The following is a 20,037-nucleotide window of genomic DNA, read 5'->3' as shown; positions in this document are numbered from 1 at the left end:
TGCTAAGGAATACATATATCATATTAAGTTTTCAGAAATTAATTAAATCCTGCTGGAATAACAAATTCTGTGCTCTGTGTAACCCTGGGTTCTGTGAGCATGGTGGCCCCACAAATAAAATGTAGCCTTGAGGGTTTGTGAGGTTTTTTTTGCCTTTAACAGGTGCATAATCACTTGGCAGATGTGTGTCCAGCAATTCTTGACAAGTAAAATTGTCAATGTGGTGTGCACTGTGGCTGTCTTATTGGATCTGTTGTCAGTGTGGGTTGAGTAAAATGGATTTTTCATCTTGTACAGATACAGTGTTTACTTGTCTCTGCATGTGAACTATTTTTCACTGAATTTTCTCCATTCCTTTGAGGTTTTGTCTGGTTTTGTTTATCCCTTGCCATGATTGTTGATAGACTCTTTAGGAAAAGAGCAGCTCTTTTCTTTATGTAAAAATTGATCTGTGTTTAACATCTGTCTCCTGAAAGTTTATTCAGTGTAACACTGTGTTGGGAATATCTTTTTCTTTTGTCTGTGAATTAGTGGAAATGTTCATTATGAAAATAACATTTAAAAATCATTAACACCTAGAAAATAATCACAGCTTCCTGGGTTTTGCTGAAGCAACAGAGAACCTCCAGCCTTCTCCTTTGCCTGCTAATTTACTCAGAGTAGGCATGCAGGGTAGCCATAAACAAGTGTAATTTCTGGAAGGTTTTCTTTTCCCTGTTCTGCATTAAAACAGAAAAGGGTGTCTTAATTTACAGGATTCTGAAAATAAATATTTTTCAATTAGGCAGGTGTATAAATTAAAAAACAACAAAAAAACCCAACCCAAAACCAGATGATAGTATTTAGGTAGACTGAATGAGTTTTGCTGCTGCTGATTATTCTCTGTTTTTCCCTTTTAGGATGAATACTATCATTTATTAGCAGAGAAGATCTATAAGATACAAAAGGAGCTAGAGGAGAAGAGGAGATCTCGTCTCCATAAACAAGGGATGCTGGGGAACCAAGCAGCCTTACAGACCCCTGGGCCCCAGCCCCCAGGGATTCCCCAGGTGGCTGCTGCCATGGGCCAGGCACAGCCCGTCAGGCCACCCAGTAAGTGCTGCTGGAGCTGCTTCTCAGGAGTCTCTGGACTCCAGCAAATCCTGAGGTTGTGTTTAGAAGTGGTTTTGCTGACCTTTCTTGTGCTGTGTTGCAGATGGGCCTATGTCCATGCCAACCGTGCCTATCAGTCGTATGCAGGTTTCTCAAGGTACCTGTTTTCCTCTCTAATTGCAATTTGTGGGTTCAGAATAATTGTTGGGGGTGGGAAAGGTGATCTTATGGTGGGGTTTTTTGGTGTTGGGAGGGAGGAACTACAGGAGCTGCCTTTTTTCAGCATTGCTCTGTGTGTCAGGGCAGTGCTAACAATATGGAGCCAGCACTTTGCTGGGGATTGGGAATTAATTCAGTGCTTCCAAAGAGAGGACAGCTCAAGCAAGAATACTGTGGATAACCTCACTTAAAGCACTGTAAAGGGAGAAGGATTTTGGCTTGTTTTCATCACTTAATTAGCCAAAAATACACCTGTAGCTGGAAACACAGCACATTAGTCCTAACATCTGTGTAACTAATGATAGCCTTTCTTGGTTTCTGCTGGAAAGTGCATCTAAAAAAGCCTTGGAGCTTGTTCACAACACTTGTTATTACTCACTGAGGCTGCTGTGAGCTCATGGGTGGTTTTTTTCCCAAAAAACAAACCCATTTCTTTTAGGTGCTTCAACTTCCTTCAAAAAAGTGTCCTCAGCTATTTTATTTCTTGGTTCAGAGTTAGTACTAAGTCAAAATTTCTGTTGAAATGTCCTTGGGAAATAATTTTAAAATTCATTTGAATAGGAGAACAAGTTGATAACAAGTATAGCTCCATAATTAGAGCTTTAGACAATTTTTTTGGAGGGATTCGATGTTTTGTAGGAAAAGCACAACCCCTGTTAAAGCATTTTGCCAACTTTTGTCCTGATTTGAGGCTTGGAGTTGCCTTCATACATCCCATATGTATTTTTATCATATTTACTTCAACCATTTCAGGTTGAATAAGACAACCTTATTTCAGGTCTGAATAAGACATTGCTGTTTCAAAGCAAATGCCTGATTTTAAGAAACCATCCCAAGGTATTATTTATAAATAGCATCCTGTCTCTGCAGATCATGCAGCATCTAGTCTTCATATTTTGCATTTAATTTCTTTTTAAAAAATTGTATTTCACCCTAAGTAGCATGGTTCTAAACACTTCTTGCATCTTGATTTGTCTGTTTAGTCAAGTAACTAAAAGATAAAGCACAGGTGGTCAAATTGCAGTCATAATAACTGTTAATTTTCTAGTAGAATATAGATCCATCAATTGTGCTGACTTGTTCCTAATGAGTTGTTTTGGGGGTGCATTTGCAGGAATGAATCAGTTTAACCCCATGTCCATAGGGAATGTACAGATGCCCCAAGCACCGCTGGGCCCGCGGGCGGCGTCTCCGATGAACCACCCGGTGCAGATGAACAACATGGGCGCCGTGCCCGCGGTTCGTACCCACACCCTGCCCACCCCAGCCCACCCCTCACCCCCTGGCACTGCTGCAAGCTGTGGGATCGTTTCATGGGAATGCAGCAAATGTGACAGGCCTTTATCGAGGTGTTTGTTTGCAATATTTACTTGTTCCAAAAACACCGCCCGTGCCACAGGTGCAGTAATCCCCAGCAATCTGGGGAAGAGCATCTACTGTCTTTGCAGTATACAAACCTTCTTTGTTCCCACATGAAAACATGTTTTTATTCTTTAGAAAAACAAAAATATTTTTAGTTTCCCTGGATTCTCTCTGTCAACCCAGGGAACAAAACAGAGTTAGCACTCTGAATGTTACCTGTTAAAAATAGTGAATTCTGTGGTGCAAATGCTGAAATGATGGGCATATGCCCACTTCCAGTTAGTGTAATTAAGCCAATTTTCCTTTTTATTTTTTTCCTATCTTTTGATTGTTTTCAGTGTATTTTTCCTTTGTCCTGCTCCATAGTACTAAATGGTAATTAGTTCATCTGGGTGCTAATTTTCAGATGGCAATGTCTCCTTCCCGAATGCCTCAGCCACAGAACATGATGGGAGCTCATTCCAACAACATGATGGGTCAGGCTCCTACCCAGAACCAATTCCTGCCCCAAAACCAGTTCCCAGCATCCACTGGAGCTATGAATGTGAACAATGTGGGCATGGGTCAGTCAACAGCCCAGGCCGGGGTGGCACAGGTGAGATGGATTCTCTTAAGATTTATTTGCTATTTATTATTTTGCTGTGATTTATTTGCTTATTTGTTTATTTGTATTTCTATATCCATTTTTTGATGTAGTCACCCCAATTTTGGGGGACCCTGGGTTACATCTGCCTTCTTCAGAAGCTCTTACATAACTTATCGACATCTGTTAATGGGGGCGCAACGCCCTGCAAGTCCTGATTTAAATCCCTTAAAAATGCATGCTGAGGAGATTTTTAGGGGAAATATCAGAAATCAGTTTATGGGATGCCTATGAACATATGTTTGGTCTCTGTGTGGACCGGAGTAGCTAACTTTAAATGTAAAATTATAATAAAGTGATTGGGCAAGATCTTCTAAAATTTGTTTTAACTTCTTTGCTTCTGGAGAGAAAATTGTTAGGTTTTTCCTGTAACATTTTTCTGTTGCAGTAGTGGTCAGTGAAGTAGCAGATGTGCTTATGATGCCAAAGTATCTGCTTTTCCAGAGGGAAAGGCTTGTTGTTTAAGTCAGAGCCCAAGTAATTTAGGCTAGTTAAAACCTCCAGAGTTCTGAGAGATTACTTAGATCAGGTTATGAAGGGCTCTGTCAAGCCAAGTTTGGAATATGCTCAGGATTGGAATATCTACAGTTTCATGGGCCCCTGGCTCAGTTGTTTGACTGCCTTTGTGGTGAACATTTTTTTCCCCAATGCATTTACTTCTGTAAAACTGCCTCTGTAAAGACAATGTAGAAGTGTATTTTAAATTTGAAACCTCATCTGCAGGAAATTAACTGATTTGTATTTCTAAGAGTAACAGTTACATTTGAGGATGGAGTATTCTTTTTTATCACCAGTCATCTGATGCAGTCTTCAGTAAAATGTATCACTTAAAGTTTAAGTACATCCAGAGTACTTTATTGTTGCTGCTCTGAAAAACAAATCCCAGGTTTTCTGAAGCATCTTGAGCAGTTTGATTAGAATTAAAGAGAAAACAAAAAGATTCTTCTTAAGTCTTGCTCTGTGCAACTTCAGCATTAAGTGTGTTGACCTGCCCTCTAAAGAAGAGCTGCATCAGAGTCCTGGCCTAAAAATGGGTATTTGCTCAAAACCATTTTGTGTCAAAGCCTGACCTTTGCCCAGCTAATGGCACGATTTAGAGGCTGCCTGTGGGTTTCTGTGTTACTGGCATTGGGAGGATTCCCTCTCTGTGGCAGTGGAATTAATGCAGGACATGCATGGCACAACTGGATCTGGGAGAAAGGTCCTTGAGAGCTGATGGCAGCAATGACAGAAATCAGAGCAGTCACTTGCAGCAGCAGCCTTTGTGCTGATCTGCTTGCACTGGCAGCATCCTGTCAGAGAAGGCTTCAGGGCTGTGATTGAAGGGATAAATGTGATTGCAGGCTCTGTAAGAACTCTGTCTCTCTCCCCAGCAGGGGCAGGTTCCCAGTGCTGCTCTTCCCAACTCCATGAACATGCTGGGGCCGCAGGGCGGGCAGCTGCCGTGTCCCCCGGTGAGCCAGCCCCCCCTGCACCAGGGCACGCCCCCGGTGTCCTCTGCAGCCGGGATGGCCCCGATGCAGCACCCCACCCCCCCGGGAATGACTCCTCCCCAGCCAGCAGCGCCCACCCAGCCATCCACGCCGGTCTCGTCCTCGGGACAAACTCCGACCCCGACGCCGGGCTCTGTGCCCACGGCCACGCAGACCCAGAGCACCCCCACGGGGCAGACTGCGGCCCAGGCGCAGGTGACACCGCAGCCACAGACCCCTGCCCAGCCCCAGTCTGTGCCAACCCCACAGCCAGCCCAGCAGCAGCCAACATCTGTGCAGGCACAGCCACCCGGCACTCCAGTAAGTACCAGCCAGCTCCTGTGCCTTGTGTCGTGACATGCCACGAGTGTCCCTGTCTGTAGCACCATGTCCTCGATGTGTAGAGCCCATAGCTGTCCATAGCAGCTTCTGCTTTAGACCAGGGGGTTGCTTAGAGGTGTGTTAAATGTGTGTGTTCAGATGTTCTCAGCATTGTGTGAAGGAGGGGGGGTTGAATGGCCAGACTGCTCAAAGTAAAATTGGCAGCAGTGTGCAGAAAGATGAGGTGTAACAAGGCCTAATGCTCTGTTTGGCCATAATCAGAATCTTTTCTGATCTTGAGATTTGCATAGATTTTTTGCTTTTAAGATACAGCCAGGGCAAATGCACGTTTCAAGGAATGTACAGTGTTTTACTGGGCAGGTGTTTTCTCTGTAAAAGAAGCCTTTTTGGGGCAGAATTTTTCCTTGGCTTCTCCTCTGTAAAGCAGAGTTATTAAATGTGTAATATCAAAACTTGGCTACAGTGACCTGTATCCATGTTCTGCACTGTTGTAGAATATCATCTCATGTCTCTTTTGTGCTGTTCATTTTTAGTAAAGGAAAATATTTCTATATATGCAGTGTCTTTCTTTTGTACTGTTTTTACAACAGCTATCCCAGGCAGCAGCTAGTATTGATAACAGGGTCCCCACCCCTGCCTCAGTTGCTAGTGCTGATACGAATTCCCAGCAACTAGGACCAGATGCACCAATGCTAGAAAGCAAATCAGAAGTTAAAACTGAAGAAACTGAGCCAGAGACTAGTGAGACACAAGTGGAAGCTAAGACTGAGGTAAATGAGATTCTCTACAGCTTAACTGAAAGCAGTGATAGATATAAAAGCACTTAATGATGTGTCTGACTCGGTGAGCTAAGGGGCGAGAGGAGGGTCGTTACTGCAAAGTAACTCCTGAGGAAAGCCATGGATGGAAAGTGCTTCAACAGTCTCAGACTAATATTTTGATGGCTGAAGTTTGGGTTGTAGATGTAACAGTACCTCTTGTTGCATCCTTTCTTAAGGTGGAGGAGGATTTACAAGGAACTTCACAAATAAAAGAGGAAACAGATGGAACGGAACTGAAGCAGGAGCCAATGGAGATTGAAGAAAAGAAGCCTGAAATTAAAACTGAGGCTAAAGAGGAAGAGGAGAGTGGCACTAATGGAACCACTTCACAATCCACATCACCATCTCAGCCCCGCAAGAAAAGTATGTGTGTGAGCACTGAGTTCCCCTGTGTGCTTTGCTTTCACTAACATTTGCTTTCCACAGTCTCAGCTCCTGCTGGGAGGTTTGTTTTACACTTGCGTTTCCAGCACGTGGAGCTCTGGGAGATCAATACTGTGTAACTTCATTTTGAAAGTAGCATTCCTTTAATGTTCCATGAATCAGGTGAGAAAAGCAAGTCACTGTGCCCTTGATCTCAGCAGTGCCTGCCCAGAAGGGCCAAGGCAGTAAGGCAGTGATTGCTGGAGGAATTAAATACATAAATCCCTCCTTGTACATCTTGGTGCTCTTTGAGAAGAGCTCAGTGCAGATAAGAGTGCTTTCAGTAACCAAGGATATCCATTGCTTTTCTTCTCCTGTGAAGAGGCTGCACACACCACCTTTATCCTGAGTTTTGTCATCACTTTTCTGAGAATCAGGCACTTGACCTCTCCTGAACCTGTGTTCCTCCTAGGCTGGACTGCTGCAAGAGGCTTAACATTTATTTTAGAGTCCTGTGTTTTCAGGACTTGAAAGTTTTCAGTGTAGTGTTCGTTTGCTCAGCACTCTCTTAAATTAAGCTGCAGTGTCAGCACAGATTGAGGTGTGACTGCATCTGTACTCAAGGGAACTTCATGGTGCTGCAGGTTATATAAATGTTTGGGTGCCTTGTGTTAGTAAGAAATAAATGAGATTATTAAAGCAGAAATATATTTCTCTGCTTGCAGTGCAGGCTTTGTGGCAGGCTGCAAGATAAGTTTTCAGACTCAAAAACCTTAGCAGTTTTGAGACCTCTGTTTTTTGGCATCTGCTTTATTGAGGTGATGTTTTCTGTGGTTAGGTTTTAGTTTTCAACCAAAGGGAACCTTTCAACATGCTGCAGATGTCTAAAAAATCTACATCTCCTTGATGTGCTTTGGGTTGCATTTTGTTACTAAGCATAACCTTTCTGTAATAAATCACTATAAAACACTTTTCCCTGCAGATTGGTGTTTCCAGCTGGCAGCAGAATGGGGCACCCAAACGAGAGCCCACTGCAGAACCACCTGGCAGAGCCTTTTCCAACCCAAATGTAACACAGGGAGTGGAAAAAAAAAAAGCTTATTAGCATTTCTGAGCCAGTGATATTCCCAGTGGAAGGAGTCACTGCTGCCTGGTAGGAATGTGCTTGCACAGGGAAGGTTCCTGCAGAGGCAGTTCAGGCTGGGTCACCACATATTCCAATTCCTCCTTTGGTGACACAATTTTATCTTGGAAGCTTTGTCACCCAGTAACTGTGTAGTGCAAAGCACGTGCTGTGTGGGCAGGTACAACCACGGACGTGAGTTTAAAGGGTGGCATTTTCTCACCAAGGAGTTTGTTCAATGTTAATGGAGCTTTGGTATTAAAATGCTGAATAAACCAAGAGGTATTGGAGAGTAATTACTGCCAAGTGTGCTGAAGGGATAGGTAATATTTTAAAACTACTGAAGAGACTGATCAGGAGTTTTGCATGGGTTGCAGAAGTATTGGAAATTCTTCCTCCTTCCCATGCAGACACATTCCTGAGGGTCATCCCACAGTAAGCTGGGACATAGCAGGCACTGAGGGGACTTTGTGCTATAATTTAGCAAGCTGAGCATTTTTTTGCCTTTTTTTGGCTTTTTTTGCAAATCTAATGTGAGCAAGAAAGGAAGGTCATGGTTTCTTGCCTTGCAGTCTCAAAAACCCACTGTAATACTCATTTGGGCAGCTCCTGTCTCCTTGTAGGTGGCAGCTTAGTTTGACCTTGAGGATGAGTTTTACTGGTTCCTTCACTTCTTTGTAAGGCATAATGGAAAACTTGCAGGAGCTTGGGTTTGAGGTGTATTTGTGTGCGCTGTCCTTGTAATTTTGAAAGTGTCTTATCTTCCTTTATGAAATTTCTCCTTAGTAATCATAAGCAGACTTGCCTTTGTTTGAAAAAGGCAAAAAACTTTAAAAGGTAGCATTGTACTGTTCTTTGGTGGGTTATACGTCATTGTGAGTCAGGCAAAGATCCCATTTTCTTTTTACCACCCACACATCCAAGACAAAATGGGATAACTGGATGCCAGCTCCTTGCAAAGGTCTTCAAGCTACTGGAGGAGAACTGAGAGCATTTAATTTTGGAAAAAGGAGAGTGGGAAAAACAAAACTTCCTTGTAAAATCCATGTACAGGGAGATGCTATGATCAAATGTGCTGGTATTAGTCATAATCCTTAGAGGCAGAGCAGCTGAAGATGAAGGCAATGTTTCTGTATGGTTTTAGGTAAAGTAATAAATTGAAATAACAACTAGATTTTCATTTTGATTTTTTTTCAAACTTCAAAATGAAAGTGGGTTATAAACTTTATCAGCAAAGATAATTAGGCTTTAAGGAACTTGGCAAAAGTCAAGCTGGGTCTCTGTAGTTTGAGTTTAAAATAAGATTGGATTTACTGTGAAGGATTCTGTAGCTTAGTGCTATGTTATTATAGGAGAAAATTCTAAAAGCAGTGTCAAGCAGGTAGTCAGAATAGATTATTAAAAGGTACTTTTTGACCTTTACATTTCATTAAATGAAATAATTCAGATTATCTCATTATGAACTATCTGAATCAGAGCAGTAGGGAATGCTGTTCCTCATTAATGGAATTTAATATTTATTTCTGTTTTTGAGGACCCCATCATATAATGTGCAAGAGTTGTTTATAAAACTTTGGAAGTCTATAGTAGGGAAAAGTGCCTGCATGTAGGGGATTGATAAATATGGGAGAGAATTGCCATTTTGTTGGGAGTGAGATTGTGGCAACAGCTGAAGTGATCATACAACCAATGGAGTAATGTCAGCTTAATTTGTCTTCCCTTTTTTTGTGTGTACTCTTTAAAATCATGGATTTTGATCTAGATGTCCCAAAAAGCAATTTATATCATACCAAAATACCGTTTGAGTGAGAAAAGCAATGATCAGCCTCAAAGGGGTCACTGAGCCCTGTTGATTCAAGTGCTTTTAGCAGAATTAATTGCTCCATTTTATTGGTATTGTTCTCATTTCGTCCAGGTAGATAAATATTAGATGCCATCCTGCTTTCCTTAGTTGTCTTTTTTTCTCAATGATAGGCATTCTTCCCTATTTAAAGACACTGTTCCTAAGGAAATAAATGTAATTACACTGCAGAGATGTTCAAAGAGCTCTCCAAGTTATCATTATTTTTCAGAAAATGTATTGCCTTTTTTTGTCCTTGTCAGCCACTCCTGAAAGAATCATGGCTGTTGCCATGCCACTGTTGCCAAGTGGTGGCATAGAAATCTGGAAGTATTAACACTTTCAAAATCAATTAAGGATCCATCAGAGCAGGACTGTTTGCACACCGTGGCCAGGAGAATTCCTGTGCCAGCTCTCAGGACATCTGGTCACTCTCTGTAGAGCTGGCTCCTCACCCCTGCCCACTGTAGAGGGTTTTGCTGGAGGAATCTTGGCTTGGAAATAGTGAGCAAGGTTAGAAGGGAGGGAAAATTATGCTCAGTCACTCCTTTGAGGAGAAAAGGTTCATTCATGTTGAAACAATTGATTTAATTTGATTCTTTGTAAGTTTTGAGGGTTTTTTTAATGCTACAGAATATGTATCATCATGGGCTAGAGTTGTTCCCACATCCCTATTTTGGGAATATCTCTGCTGTGATCTGATTGAATACAAGGCTGTGTTTGCCTCTTGTAAGTGAGGTTTTACCTCTGATCAGGAAAACCCTTTGCAGAGTTTTACTTAATGTATTTCTTTGGGGTTTTTTTTTAGGGGTGTCAAGAGATTAGAAAACAAAGAGGGCAATTTTCTAACCTTTCTGACTTCCATTTCCAGTTTTCAAGCCCGAGGAGCTGCGCCAGGCTCTCATGCCCACCCTGGAGGCTTTGTACAGGCAGGACCCAGAGTCCCTTCCCTTCAGACAGCCTGTGGATCCCCAGCTCCTAGGGATTCCGGTGAGTTGGCATTAAAAAAACCCTATAAAAATATTCTCCTACTTTTTAAATTTATTTATTTGTTTTTAAATACTCTCCTATTTTTTATCTTTGCCAGGTAAACATTTTCCCTTTTTTCAACATCTCGAAAAATCTAAAAAAATTGAAAAATTAATGGTTTTCACCTTAAAAAAATCAGGTTTTTTGGTGTTTTTCCAGGATTATTTTGACATTGTGAAGAATCCCATGGATCTGTCGACCATCAAGCGCAAGCTGGACACGGGGCAGTACCAGGAGCCCTGGCAGTACGTGGATGATGTGTGGCTGATGTTCAACAATGCCTGGCTCTACAACCGCAAGACTTCCAGGGTCTACAAGTTTTGCACTAAGCTGGCAGAGGTGTTTGAGCAGGAGATTGACCCAGTCATGCAGTCCCTGGGCTACTGCTGTGGGCGCAAGGTGGGTGTCCCAGTGTCCCAGGCAGTTCTTCCCAACAGCCCAGCTGCAGTCAGCACACAAAGCTTCAGCTTGGGGACTTTGTTTTTGAAGTAGAAATGCTGAATGGAAGGGTTGTAGGAAGTTTGGTTTTGTTATAAATATGTTCAGGGCTAAAAAGGTCAATAGCAGCTCTGCCCTTCTGTTATTATTGTTGTGTTTTTCTCCCTCAGAGGACATCTTCTTTAGTTATAAGTAATATTAAAATAACTCCCTGGTTTCCCATGTCCATAAAGCAGAGGTGAAAGGGGCCAGCTGCTTTTAGAGTTGATGATTGTCACCAGATTGAGAGGGCAGTGCTGGTAAATTCACAATGGCTGGATGGCTGTGGCAGTGTCCTCTGATACCCACAAGCCTCAGTTTGCTTTGTAGACCCCTGCTGAACAAAATCCCCCATGGTGAAGCTGCTTTTCTCCCTTGTTTTGCAGTATGAGTTCTCTCCCCAGACCTTGTGCTGCTATGGCAAGCAGCTGTGCACCATTCCCCGGGACGCTGCCTACTACAGCTACCAGAACAGGTAAGTCCCTGAACCCAGGATTTCCCTTTTTCAGCAAGTCAGATCTCTTGTGAGTTCTCTGCACATACAGAGGATGAGGAGGATCTTTAACTTTTCCTTCCCTTTGTCAGCCCAGTCAGGCAGAAGTTCTTTTTTTATCTTTCCACGCTGTCCTTTTGCAGGTGACTCTTTGTTTCTCTGTGCTGCAGTGTGAGGCACTCTGTTCCTCAGTGCTTGCTCTTAGCCAGGCTGCCCCATGAAATGCTTCAGTGCAGGTCAGGTTGTCCATGTTTGCCATAAAATCAGGAGCAGGGCTTGCTGCAGGGAGGAGAGCAGGACTGCAGAAAGGCACTGGGAAATCCTGTTACCTTGTTCTAGGAGAATTGTGAAAATATGCAGGTTTCTTTACAAGTTAGTGCCAGAATTTGCCAAGTAAAGGGTGCAGTGATTGATTGCAAGATTTATGTTTCCCCTTCCTAGTCATTGCTTCATTATATTTAAATTAGCTTGGAAATAGCATTAAAAACTACCCAGAGACTCCATGAGAAGCTGTGAAAATTAAAATTTCTCTCATTTTTTAATTAATATTAGGACGTGGTGTTTCTGTTATTATTAATGAAGAATTGTTAGATTAATTTTCCATTTAATGCTTAAATCACCAGTGTTAAAATCACAAAGCAAACTCAAAACTTGGCTTTAATTTTGATTTCTTAGATGATGTGTGTCTTCCTCCCCAAATAAAATACAAATGGGCTGAGACAAAAGCTTTGTATTAAATAGGGAAAAGAAAGTTATGAATTGCTTTCCAGAGGCTTGGCAGCCTCTAAGCCTTGCCAGCTGTGAAGTCACAGAACCAATTCAGACTTCCAGCACTTGTGTTTCATTTTTGGGCCATCCCTTCTCTCCAAACATGCTCTTGGGAAGCTCTCAGCCTGTTGAGCCCCACTCTGGAGCAGCACAATATGGGAGAGGAAAATGTCATCCCACCTCCTGTGGAGGGCCTTGGGTGGCCTTTGAGAGGCAGAAAGTATTGACAGGCAGGAATAAATTCATGAGCTCTCATAAAAAGTTTTATACAGCCACTGTGGACTCTGAAAAGTCAGGCTAAAGAGAAATAAAGCAATTAAAATGTATTTAAAGAGACATTTCAGTACTGGCATTGGGGGAAAATAACCCATACCCTTAAATGCTGGTAAAATTTAAAATACTTTTCATGTTATGCATTCTGTATTTGGAAAGAGTAGTAACTTCAAATTGAAGGGCTCATTCTTCTTTCAAAAATGCCTTCCCAGTTTAAGTTTATGTTAAATCCTTTGGATTATTCCATGGAAGGAAAGGTTGGTTAGTAGCAAGAAGTCCCGGGTGAGTGGAGCAGAGGGTTCCTCTGCAGTGGGGGCTGTAAAATTCCCCTTTTCTGCTCATTATAAACATGAAAGTCCATTTAAGTCTTATTTTTCTGCTCATCCAGTTGCCTTGGGAAGGGGGGAAAGGGTTTGTGGTTTGGGGTAGGGTTGAGTTCAGGAGGAGTGTGAGGTTTTCTGTTTTGGGCCCACTAAATGCAGTGATGAATGATTAAGGCTTTCAAAAAGATATTTCTAAACATAATCACCCAATTGTTAAATAATAGTCCATTTTGCATAGAAAGCCCCTGTTCATCAGCTCTAAACCAGTCAAATTTCCTGGGACAGTGATCTTCAATGTTCTTAAACAAGTAATCAAGTGAAAAACAAATTCCATGCTTCCAGCAGACCTTTAGTTGGTCAGATGTTCTTGAATTTTCCATGTACAGAGCAGGCAAAATTGGCAAAATTGTATGCACTTAAAGTCCAGAGTATCACATGACTAAATTACAACTAAGAATATTTAGACACCATTGAATAAATGAGCTCAGGCACTACAGTTCAATCATTAAGGTAATTATTTGGTATAGAACCATTCAGATTTCATAATAAGGCAGAAATTCAGGTTGAAGTGTTGAGAAAATGTGCTGCATGTGTGAATATCCAGTTGAGAAAACCAAGTGCTGTTTCAGGTCAATACTGCCATTCAGTTATGAATTTAGAATTGCCTTTGCACTGAATTACAGTGGGGAATTCACCTGTTCCTGTGAGATTGAGCATTTCTGGACTTTGCTGTTGAACCATAATGTTGCTCTTTAATAAACAGGAGTCCCCTGAACAGTCTGCATTTGAAAAGCTTTTCATGTTTGATGTGTTGCAATAAGTGCATTCTTTGGGGTTTCTCTGGCTGTGTAACTACAATATTGTGTGTTTTTTATGGGTTTTGCTGAATATTTGTGGTGACATGCAAAAGGCAGGTCTCTGTTTCTGAGGGTCCACATCCATAATAAGTTACAGCTGTTGCTTCACCTTGGTTATTTTATGGACAAATGTTCATGATCTTTAGGTGATTCATTTTCACTGTACTTCAGTTTTTATTTCCTCATTTTAATATCATGGATTAAAGCTTAGAGTGCTTTGAAAACCCATAAGTTATTCTGAAAATGGATCAGAATTAACGTTTTCTGGGACTGTTTAAATGTAGCAAATTATTAATAGGAGCCTTGGCTATGGATTTTTCTGCCTTCACTCTCCTGTATTTGGGTCCTCCTGATGTTCAGTCCTTCCCAATCTGACTCTTGAAATGATGAGCAACTGTGTTAGTAAGGAAAATAGTGGTGGGGGATTTTAATTTAAGAAAATTGAAAGAAGCACATTATAGGGAAAAGAGAAATGGATGATGTGTGAAAGGATATAAACCTCTGAACCTCTTATGTTTGGATTTTTTAAAAATTCTTAGCTGCTATGTTATCAGTTTAGGGATGGGTAGTGAGGGGTAAAGGAAGTCAGTGGAAATGAGATGTGCTGTGTCTGTGCACTCCTGAAAACTGAAACCCTGAAACCACTCCTGCCACCCTCCTCTCTAATAACCACAGTGTATTTATCATGCCCAATGATAAATTAGTGGAATACATTTGTTTTTCCCCTGGCCTTGCTGTGTTGCATTCTCAGCTCCCAAAGCCTGGTTTTCCCTGGGAGGATGATGTGTTTGGTGCCAGGGGAGTGCCCTAGGAGGAGCTGGGTGCAGTTTCAGGGGGGTTAGGCTGGCAGGGGTTCCCTGGCAGTGTCACTGGCGTTGGGTTAACTGGAACCAGCCCTTCCCAGGGCTCGCTGGGCCCCTCCTGCCCCTGCAGCTCCTGCAGCAGCTTCCAGGCTTCAGGGATGGCTGGTGGAGCATGTCCCCTGGCCAGGATGGCCCCAGTGTGTCCCAGCAGGAATTCTGATCCATCCCATGCCATCAGGGCTGTCTCCAGGCCAGGAGCTCTCTGGGATTGCATTGAGGTGTCCGGGGTGGGCTGAGGGGGCAGAGCTGCCCCCTTGCTCAGGCTCCACCCTGGAGTTGTTGGTTCATTGTGACCCTGAGTCCCCTTGGTGCCTGTGACACTCCATCCCCACGGCTCTGGTGTCTGAGTACTAAACCTGCCTCGTTCTGTGCTGCCATCACTGCTTCCACTCTCTCACTCTCCATAAAGCTCCTTTATTTTGATGATCCTTTGTGGCCTTCCTGCATTTTACAGCTGTGGCCTCTCTGTTACCTTTGTTCATGTGTGAATTCATATCCTTTCCAAACATTTAGCCTCCTTTTTTTTTTTTTTTTTTTTTATTTTAGTGACCCTGACAACTTTGGTTCCAGTTCATCTGAAACAAACAACCAAAAAAAACCCAAAACAAAACAAAAACCCCACCAAACCCCTCCTCCCCCCACAAAATCCATGTAACTTTGATGTTATTTTATTTTTTCAAATGCAGATTGTATTTTCATAGAGTTGTATTCCAATTTACTCAGCTTGGTTTGGTAAACTGCAGAATTGTTTTTGCTGAGTATGACTTGGATTGGCTCTTGGTCTGGTGACCAAAAATTGTACCTAGCCTTATGTTCAATTTGTAAAGCTTAATTAATTCCACATCCTGAATGTACCTGATAAATATATTGTATGTATGTACAATATTTCATGTTGTTCACATATATACATATATTGTATTTATTTATATAAATGGCTGGAAACTCTGACCCATAATTGCATTTCTGTTAAATGTTTGTCTAGAGTATGGATTTGGTTTCATTTATATGAAAGAATGTTAGCTGAGCAATTGGTCACATTTAATCTTACTATCAAATTTTGAATTTATTGTTTTTATGGATTTTTTTTCAATATCAAGTGTTTCTGCTTTTGCAGTTTTGACTCACAATCAGTAAATGCTTTCAGCATATTTCCTAATTACTTAAATCTGTAATAAATGTATCCTTAAAGCTTGTTGACAGGCTCCTTTTTACTCAAAGAAAACTCGATCAGTCGCAAGCCTGGAATCAAAGAGAATTTTTTTTTTCCCTGAGCGATGCAAATCAAATCCAAATTCTTAAATTTGAAGCCTGTACAAAGGTAGCTCTTGGTGGCTCCTGCCCAAACCCTGCCCAGCTTTGGGCAGTGAGGCCCAGCACTTGTTACAATGTGTGAAATGAGACCGAATGCTAATCTGTGCTTTGCCTTGGCTTTCTGCTCTGTGTTGTCTTGGTGTTTGCGTCTTACCTCTTACGTCTGTGCTGTTTGTTCCCTCCCCTGTTCTCTAATCCTGCCCTCCCCTCCCTCTGTGCCTCCTCATTGTCCACACTGACCCATCAATCAACCAACAACGTCCCCCCTTCCGTCGTGCTCCTGGTGATCTGCCCTGCCCTGGTTGGTGGCTCCGTGCTTGGGTGGCTGTGTTTGTGCTGGACCAGCTCACCCAAATATGGCCTTCTTGCTGACAGGTATCACTTCTGTGAGAAGTGTTTCACTGAAATCCAGGGGGAGAATGTCACCCTGGGTGATGACCCTTCCCAGCCTCAAACGTAAGTCTCTTCCTTTCTTCTGCAGCCTGAATTTGGGAGTGGGGCAGGGGGAGGGTGTGCTGGTTTGGGGGTAAAAGCCAAACCTGTGGGTGGTATCTGGGGGGAAATGCTTTATTTCTTAGCAGGAGATTTATAGGGATGGGATTAAGAGCTGCTGGGTCTGTTACTCTGCCCAGCACTGCTGCCCATTCCCAGGGTGCAGACCCTGGGTAATGTGTTTAGAGGAGAGCAGTGGAAGCTGTGTCAATAAATGTCACTAATCCATCACCTTTTCTAATGCAAAACCTGCATCTAATTCTGATACCTTCTGAGGCACAGCTCATGTTTCTAAAACCAAAGGCTTGCCTCTAACCTGGCCAGAAAAATCAGATTTGAGGCTTATGAGCTGGTTTGGAAGGTGGCTGCTTTACTGACAGTAGCTTCCCTTGTTCTTTATGATTTTAATTTTATGTGTAGACTTGGATATCTCTTGCTTTTAATTTACACAGAAAGTGAAATGGGAAAAATATTTTCTGTAGCTTAAAATACAATTAACTGAATTGCTTGCTCTGACCAGAAAATAAATACTGAGGTGCTTTCAGCAAAGCATGATATTGTGTGAGCCTCTGGTGTGAGGGTGCTACTGAGTTTTCATATTAACTCTTTGTCTCTAGAACCATCTCTAAGGATCAGTTTGAAAAGAAGAAAAACGATACCCTGGATCCAGAGCCGTGAGTACCAGGCTGTTGTTTTCTTTCCCAAAATCTCTGTGCTCCCACTTGTCCTTCAGCCAGCAGGGCAGAAATGGGGCAGGGATTTAAGAACTCTTCTGTACCTCTTCCCTGCCCAAACAGACTGCAGAATCATTCCCTAAAATTCATGGCACAGCACCCACAGCAAATGTCTGATTGCTACCCCAGAGGAACATGGGGGCCTGTTCCACAGACAGTTCCTGGTTCTGTTATTTGGGTAAATCCAGGGCTGAGCCCTCCCTGCTCCAGAGCTTTCAGTCTGCAGTCCTGGGGCACTTCTGCATTTCCCCTGGTGGTTCTAAACCACATTTTTCTCTTCCCTGGGTGCTGTGCCCACCCAAAGGCCAGGGCACCCTGTGTGAGCCTGGGGAGGCTCAGGGGATGCCCAGCTGAACACGGGGCTGCTTTCCCTGCAGAGGGATTTTATCAGCCTGCTCCATGTTCTCTGGCAGTTTGAGACACAACACAATTTGATTCCTTTGCTTATCTTTGCAAATTTTAAATAGAGCTCCTCCCCAGCCTGGAAGGCTGGACTGGGACAGACCCCAGGGCATTTGGCTTCTTAACCTGCCCTGCACTCTGGACTGGCAAAACCTCTAACAGTTTTCCCATCCAGAAAAAGAATTCTGACATACAATTTTTTGACCAGGAAACAAAAGATAAATACAAGACTACAGCAGAGCCATGCAGGCAAGGACAAGTTAATACATGTTTTTTTGGCAGGGTGGCTCATGAATGACTAGTTCTTACATTTACAGTAAGTTGAGCAACCATTTATTCAGCTTGTGGTTGTTGCAGCAATTCAGAATTAAATCTGTGGAGGTATTGTTGAGAATTCTGTGAAACTGGGACTCTGCTTAGAAGAGGATAGAAAAGATCCAGAAAAAGTTATTCATGACAGCCCCTTTCAGATTTTTAAACCAGCACATTCTGCAATTTATATATAGGTATAGAAATATATGTATAACTTGCACATGGATTGATAGATGTACATCTGAATCTATTCTGAGTATTTCTTTAAACTTAGATGTAAATTGGACCTGATGAAATTGATTCAGCTCTTAGCAGAGGATTGGCAACACCTTCTTTCATTCTGAATTCTGGAAAATTACTTACCTAACACCAAAGGTAATTTGCTGCTGTTTTTTTTCTCTTCAGGTTTGTTGACTGCAAAGAATGTGGTCGGAAGATGCACCAGATTTGTGTGTTACATTATGATATTATTTGGCCTTCAGGGTAAGAGATGTTTGTTAGTTTTTTACCCCTTGTATAATGAGACTGATGTAGTTTATGTAATTAAAGAATTTCTGCCTTTGTTCTTTTATATGTGGGCACAGCCTTTTAAAGAACTGGGTACAAAGGGACAAAGCATTTCTAAATAAAATACTTTTTTGTGTGGTTGGGGTCTTGGTTCAGTATATTCAGATGAAAATGTATATATTCATCCACACTGTGTGGTTTCTTCCTAACTCTTAACCAAGGGAGCTGGCTGGAGGGGAGTTTGTGTGCACAGAACACAAATGCAGGTGTGACTGCTTGGCACAGTTAAACCAGCTTTAAATCCCTCAAAAATGGAGTGAAGTAAGCTGTTCAAAGCCAAGGAAAAATATATTGTACTCTGACATTTAAATTACATGTTCAAACATTGGGTTTAAGCTCACCAATAATGGGTTTATGCTAAATTTTTGGCCTTTTTTTTTTTCCTCAATAGGTTTGTCTGTGATAATTGTCTGAAGAAAACTGGTAGAACACGCAAAGAAAACAAATTCAGTGCTAAAAGTGAGTTTGGTATTCCTGTTTTTATCTTCATCTTCTTCCTGCCACCCCTAATGGGTTTTTGATTGAGACTTTGTGTTGTCATGACAGACAGCACAGGAACATTTGCAAAATGGGGAGCAGCACAGCCTGAGGCTGTTGGAATTTTAATCAACATTTGAAAGCCCTGCTGTTTGTGTGTTTGTGGTCAGTCTTGTTGCTGCTTGGTGTGTTTGACATCTTTATCATTATTTTCTAGGGTTAAAAGCAGAAAGGGACAAATAGGAGGAGCACAGGGCTGTGTGTGCTTCAGTGGCTGCATTCAGCCAGGTCTCCATGGAGGGTTGGAGCTGTGGTGACACAATTGTCACCTCTGTGCCCTTCCCATAACCTATAGGAACCAATTGTGCTGCTGTTCAGGTGCTGCTGCCAGACTCCAGAGTGTGGGAAGAGCTTTTCTTGCCTCCAGAACAGGGATGGGATGAGAACTGAGTCACTCCTTGCACTGGGTGCTCCTGGCAGTGACCATTCCATGGTCTGGTGGAAATGGGCCCTGGAGAGAGGCCCAGGAGATGCAGCTCAGCTTGGCTCAGCCTCCAGAATCCTCCCAGGGAGCACAACTGGAACATTTGTATTCCTGCAGGTCAGGTGGGGCAGGAGAAGGGGCTGGTGTGGAAATGCAGAGTCAGTGCAGAGGGCAGAAAAATAAAGTGAGTGTGGACACCAAGGGGGTGATTCAGGCACCTGAACAAGAGGAACTTGCAGGGACATTTCATCCCTTCCTCGATCCTTCCTTGAGCAAGATGAGCTTTAAGCTCTCTTCCAACCCAAACCATTCCATGATTCTATAAAATAAAATTTTAAATGTATAAATCCCTTAGAAAGTTAAATAGTCCTTTGAGTATATGAGTTTTTTCCCCAGTATTGGACATTACTGGGTGATGTTGTGCCTGCAAACTTCCAAGCTGGGATGAAGGCAAAGGTTTGCATTAAAAATGTGACTTCTTGAGAGCTTCATGTGTGGTTGATTGTGTAACAGGAGATGTGGAGGGGGTGATTTGCAGATGATGATGATGTTGTGTGGGGCATGGTGGGTTCCAGCAATCAGAACAGTCTCTGGAGTAACCTGATGCACTCCAGAGGATTTTATTAAAGAGGCACAAATTAGTCTCATTAAAGACAGATTAAAATTGGAGGAGAACATTAATAAAATGATGAAATCCAACTGTAGTGTTAGACACCCATTTTAAATGGATTCTTTTCTGTTCTGTGCTGACTTTACAGCATGTATTGATGTAAATTTCCTTAAAATAAGTGTGTGATTCCCTGGATATCTGCAGTTGTTCTGTGGCTCTGGTTAAAGTTTGAGTAACCAGCCATGTAGTTCAAGGTAGCTACTCTGTTCTGGGCAGGGAAATAATGGT

General features: G+C 42.3%; 1 protein-coding gene across 5 annotated transcripts in view; it reads left to right on the top strand.

Moving 5' to 3' along the window:
* The window catches only part of CREBBP (CREB binding protein), a 97,302-nt gene that overhangs the window by 60,043 nt on the left and 17,222 nt on the right, over positions 1–20,037 (top strand). For 2 of the 5 annotated variants that reach the window (XM_063171236.1, XM_063171232.1), the window contains 14 exons: positions 900–1,092; positions 1,196–1,249; positions 2,426–2,550; positions 3,080–3,268; positions 4,690–5,109; positions 5,721–5,900; positions 6,128–6,314; positions 10,149–10,267; positions 10,466–10,705; positions 11,170–11,258; positions 16,047–16,127; positions 16,781–16,837; positions 18,017–18,094; positions 18,570–18,637. In XM_063171236.1, coding sequence (XP_063027306.1) covers positions 900–1,092; positions 1,196–1,249; positions 2,426–2,550; positions 3,080–3,268; positions 4,690–5,109; positions 5,721–5,900; positions 6,128–6,314; positions 10,149–10,267; positions 10,466–10,705; positions 11,170–11,258; positions 16,047–16,127; positions 16,781–16,837; positions 18,017–18,094; positions 18,570–18,637 — 2,080 coding nt within the window. The remainder of the gene's footprint in view (positions 1–899; positions 1,093–1,195; positions 1,250–2,425; positions 2,551–3,079; positions 3,269–4,689; positions 5,110–5,720; positions 5,901–6,127; positions 6,315–10,148; positions 10,268–10,465; positions 10,706–11,169; positions 11,259–16,046; positions 16,128–16,780; positions 16,838–18,016; positions 18,095–18,569; positions 18,638–20,037) is intronic. The other 3 variants (XM_063171235.1, XM_063171234.1, XM_063171237.1) reach the window with 3 other exon arrangements.

This window comes from Melospiza melodia, chromosome 18 (assembly GCF_035770615.1).
Source record: "Melospiza melodia melodia isolate bMelMel2 chromosome 18, bMelMel2.pri, whole genome shotgun sequence".
NCBI lineage: Eukaryota > Metazoa > Chordata > Aves > Passeriformes > Passerellidae > Melospiza > Melospiza melodia.
Note: the sequence above shows the minus strand (reverse complement) of the source record. Positions and strands in the feature narration are given on the sequence as shown.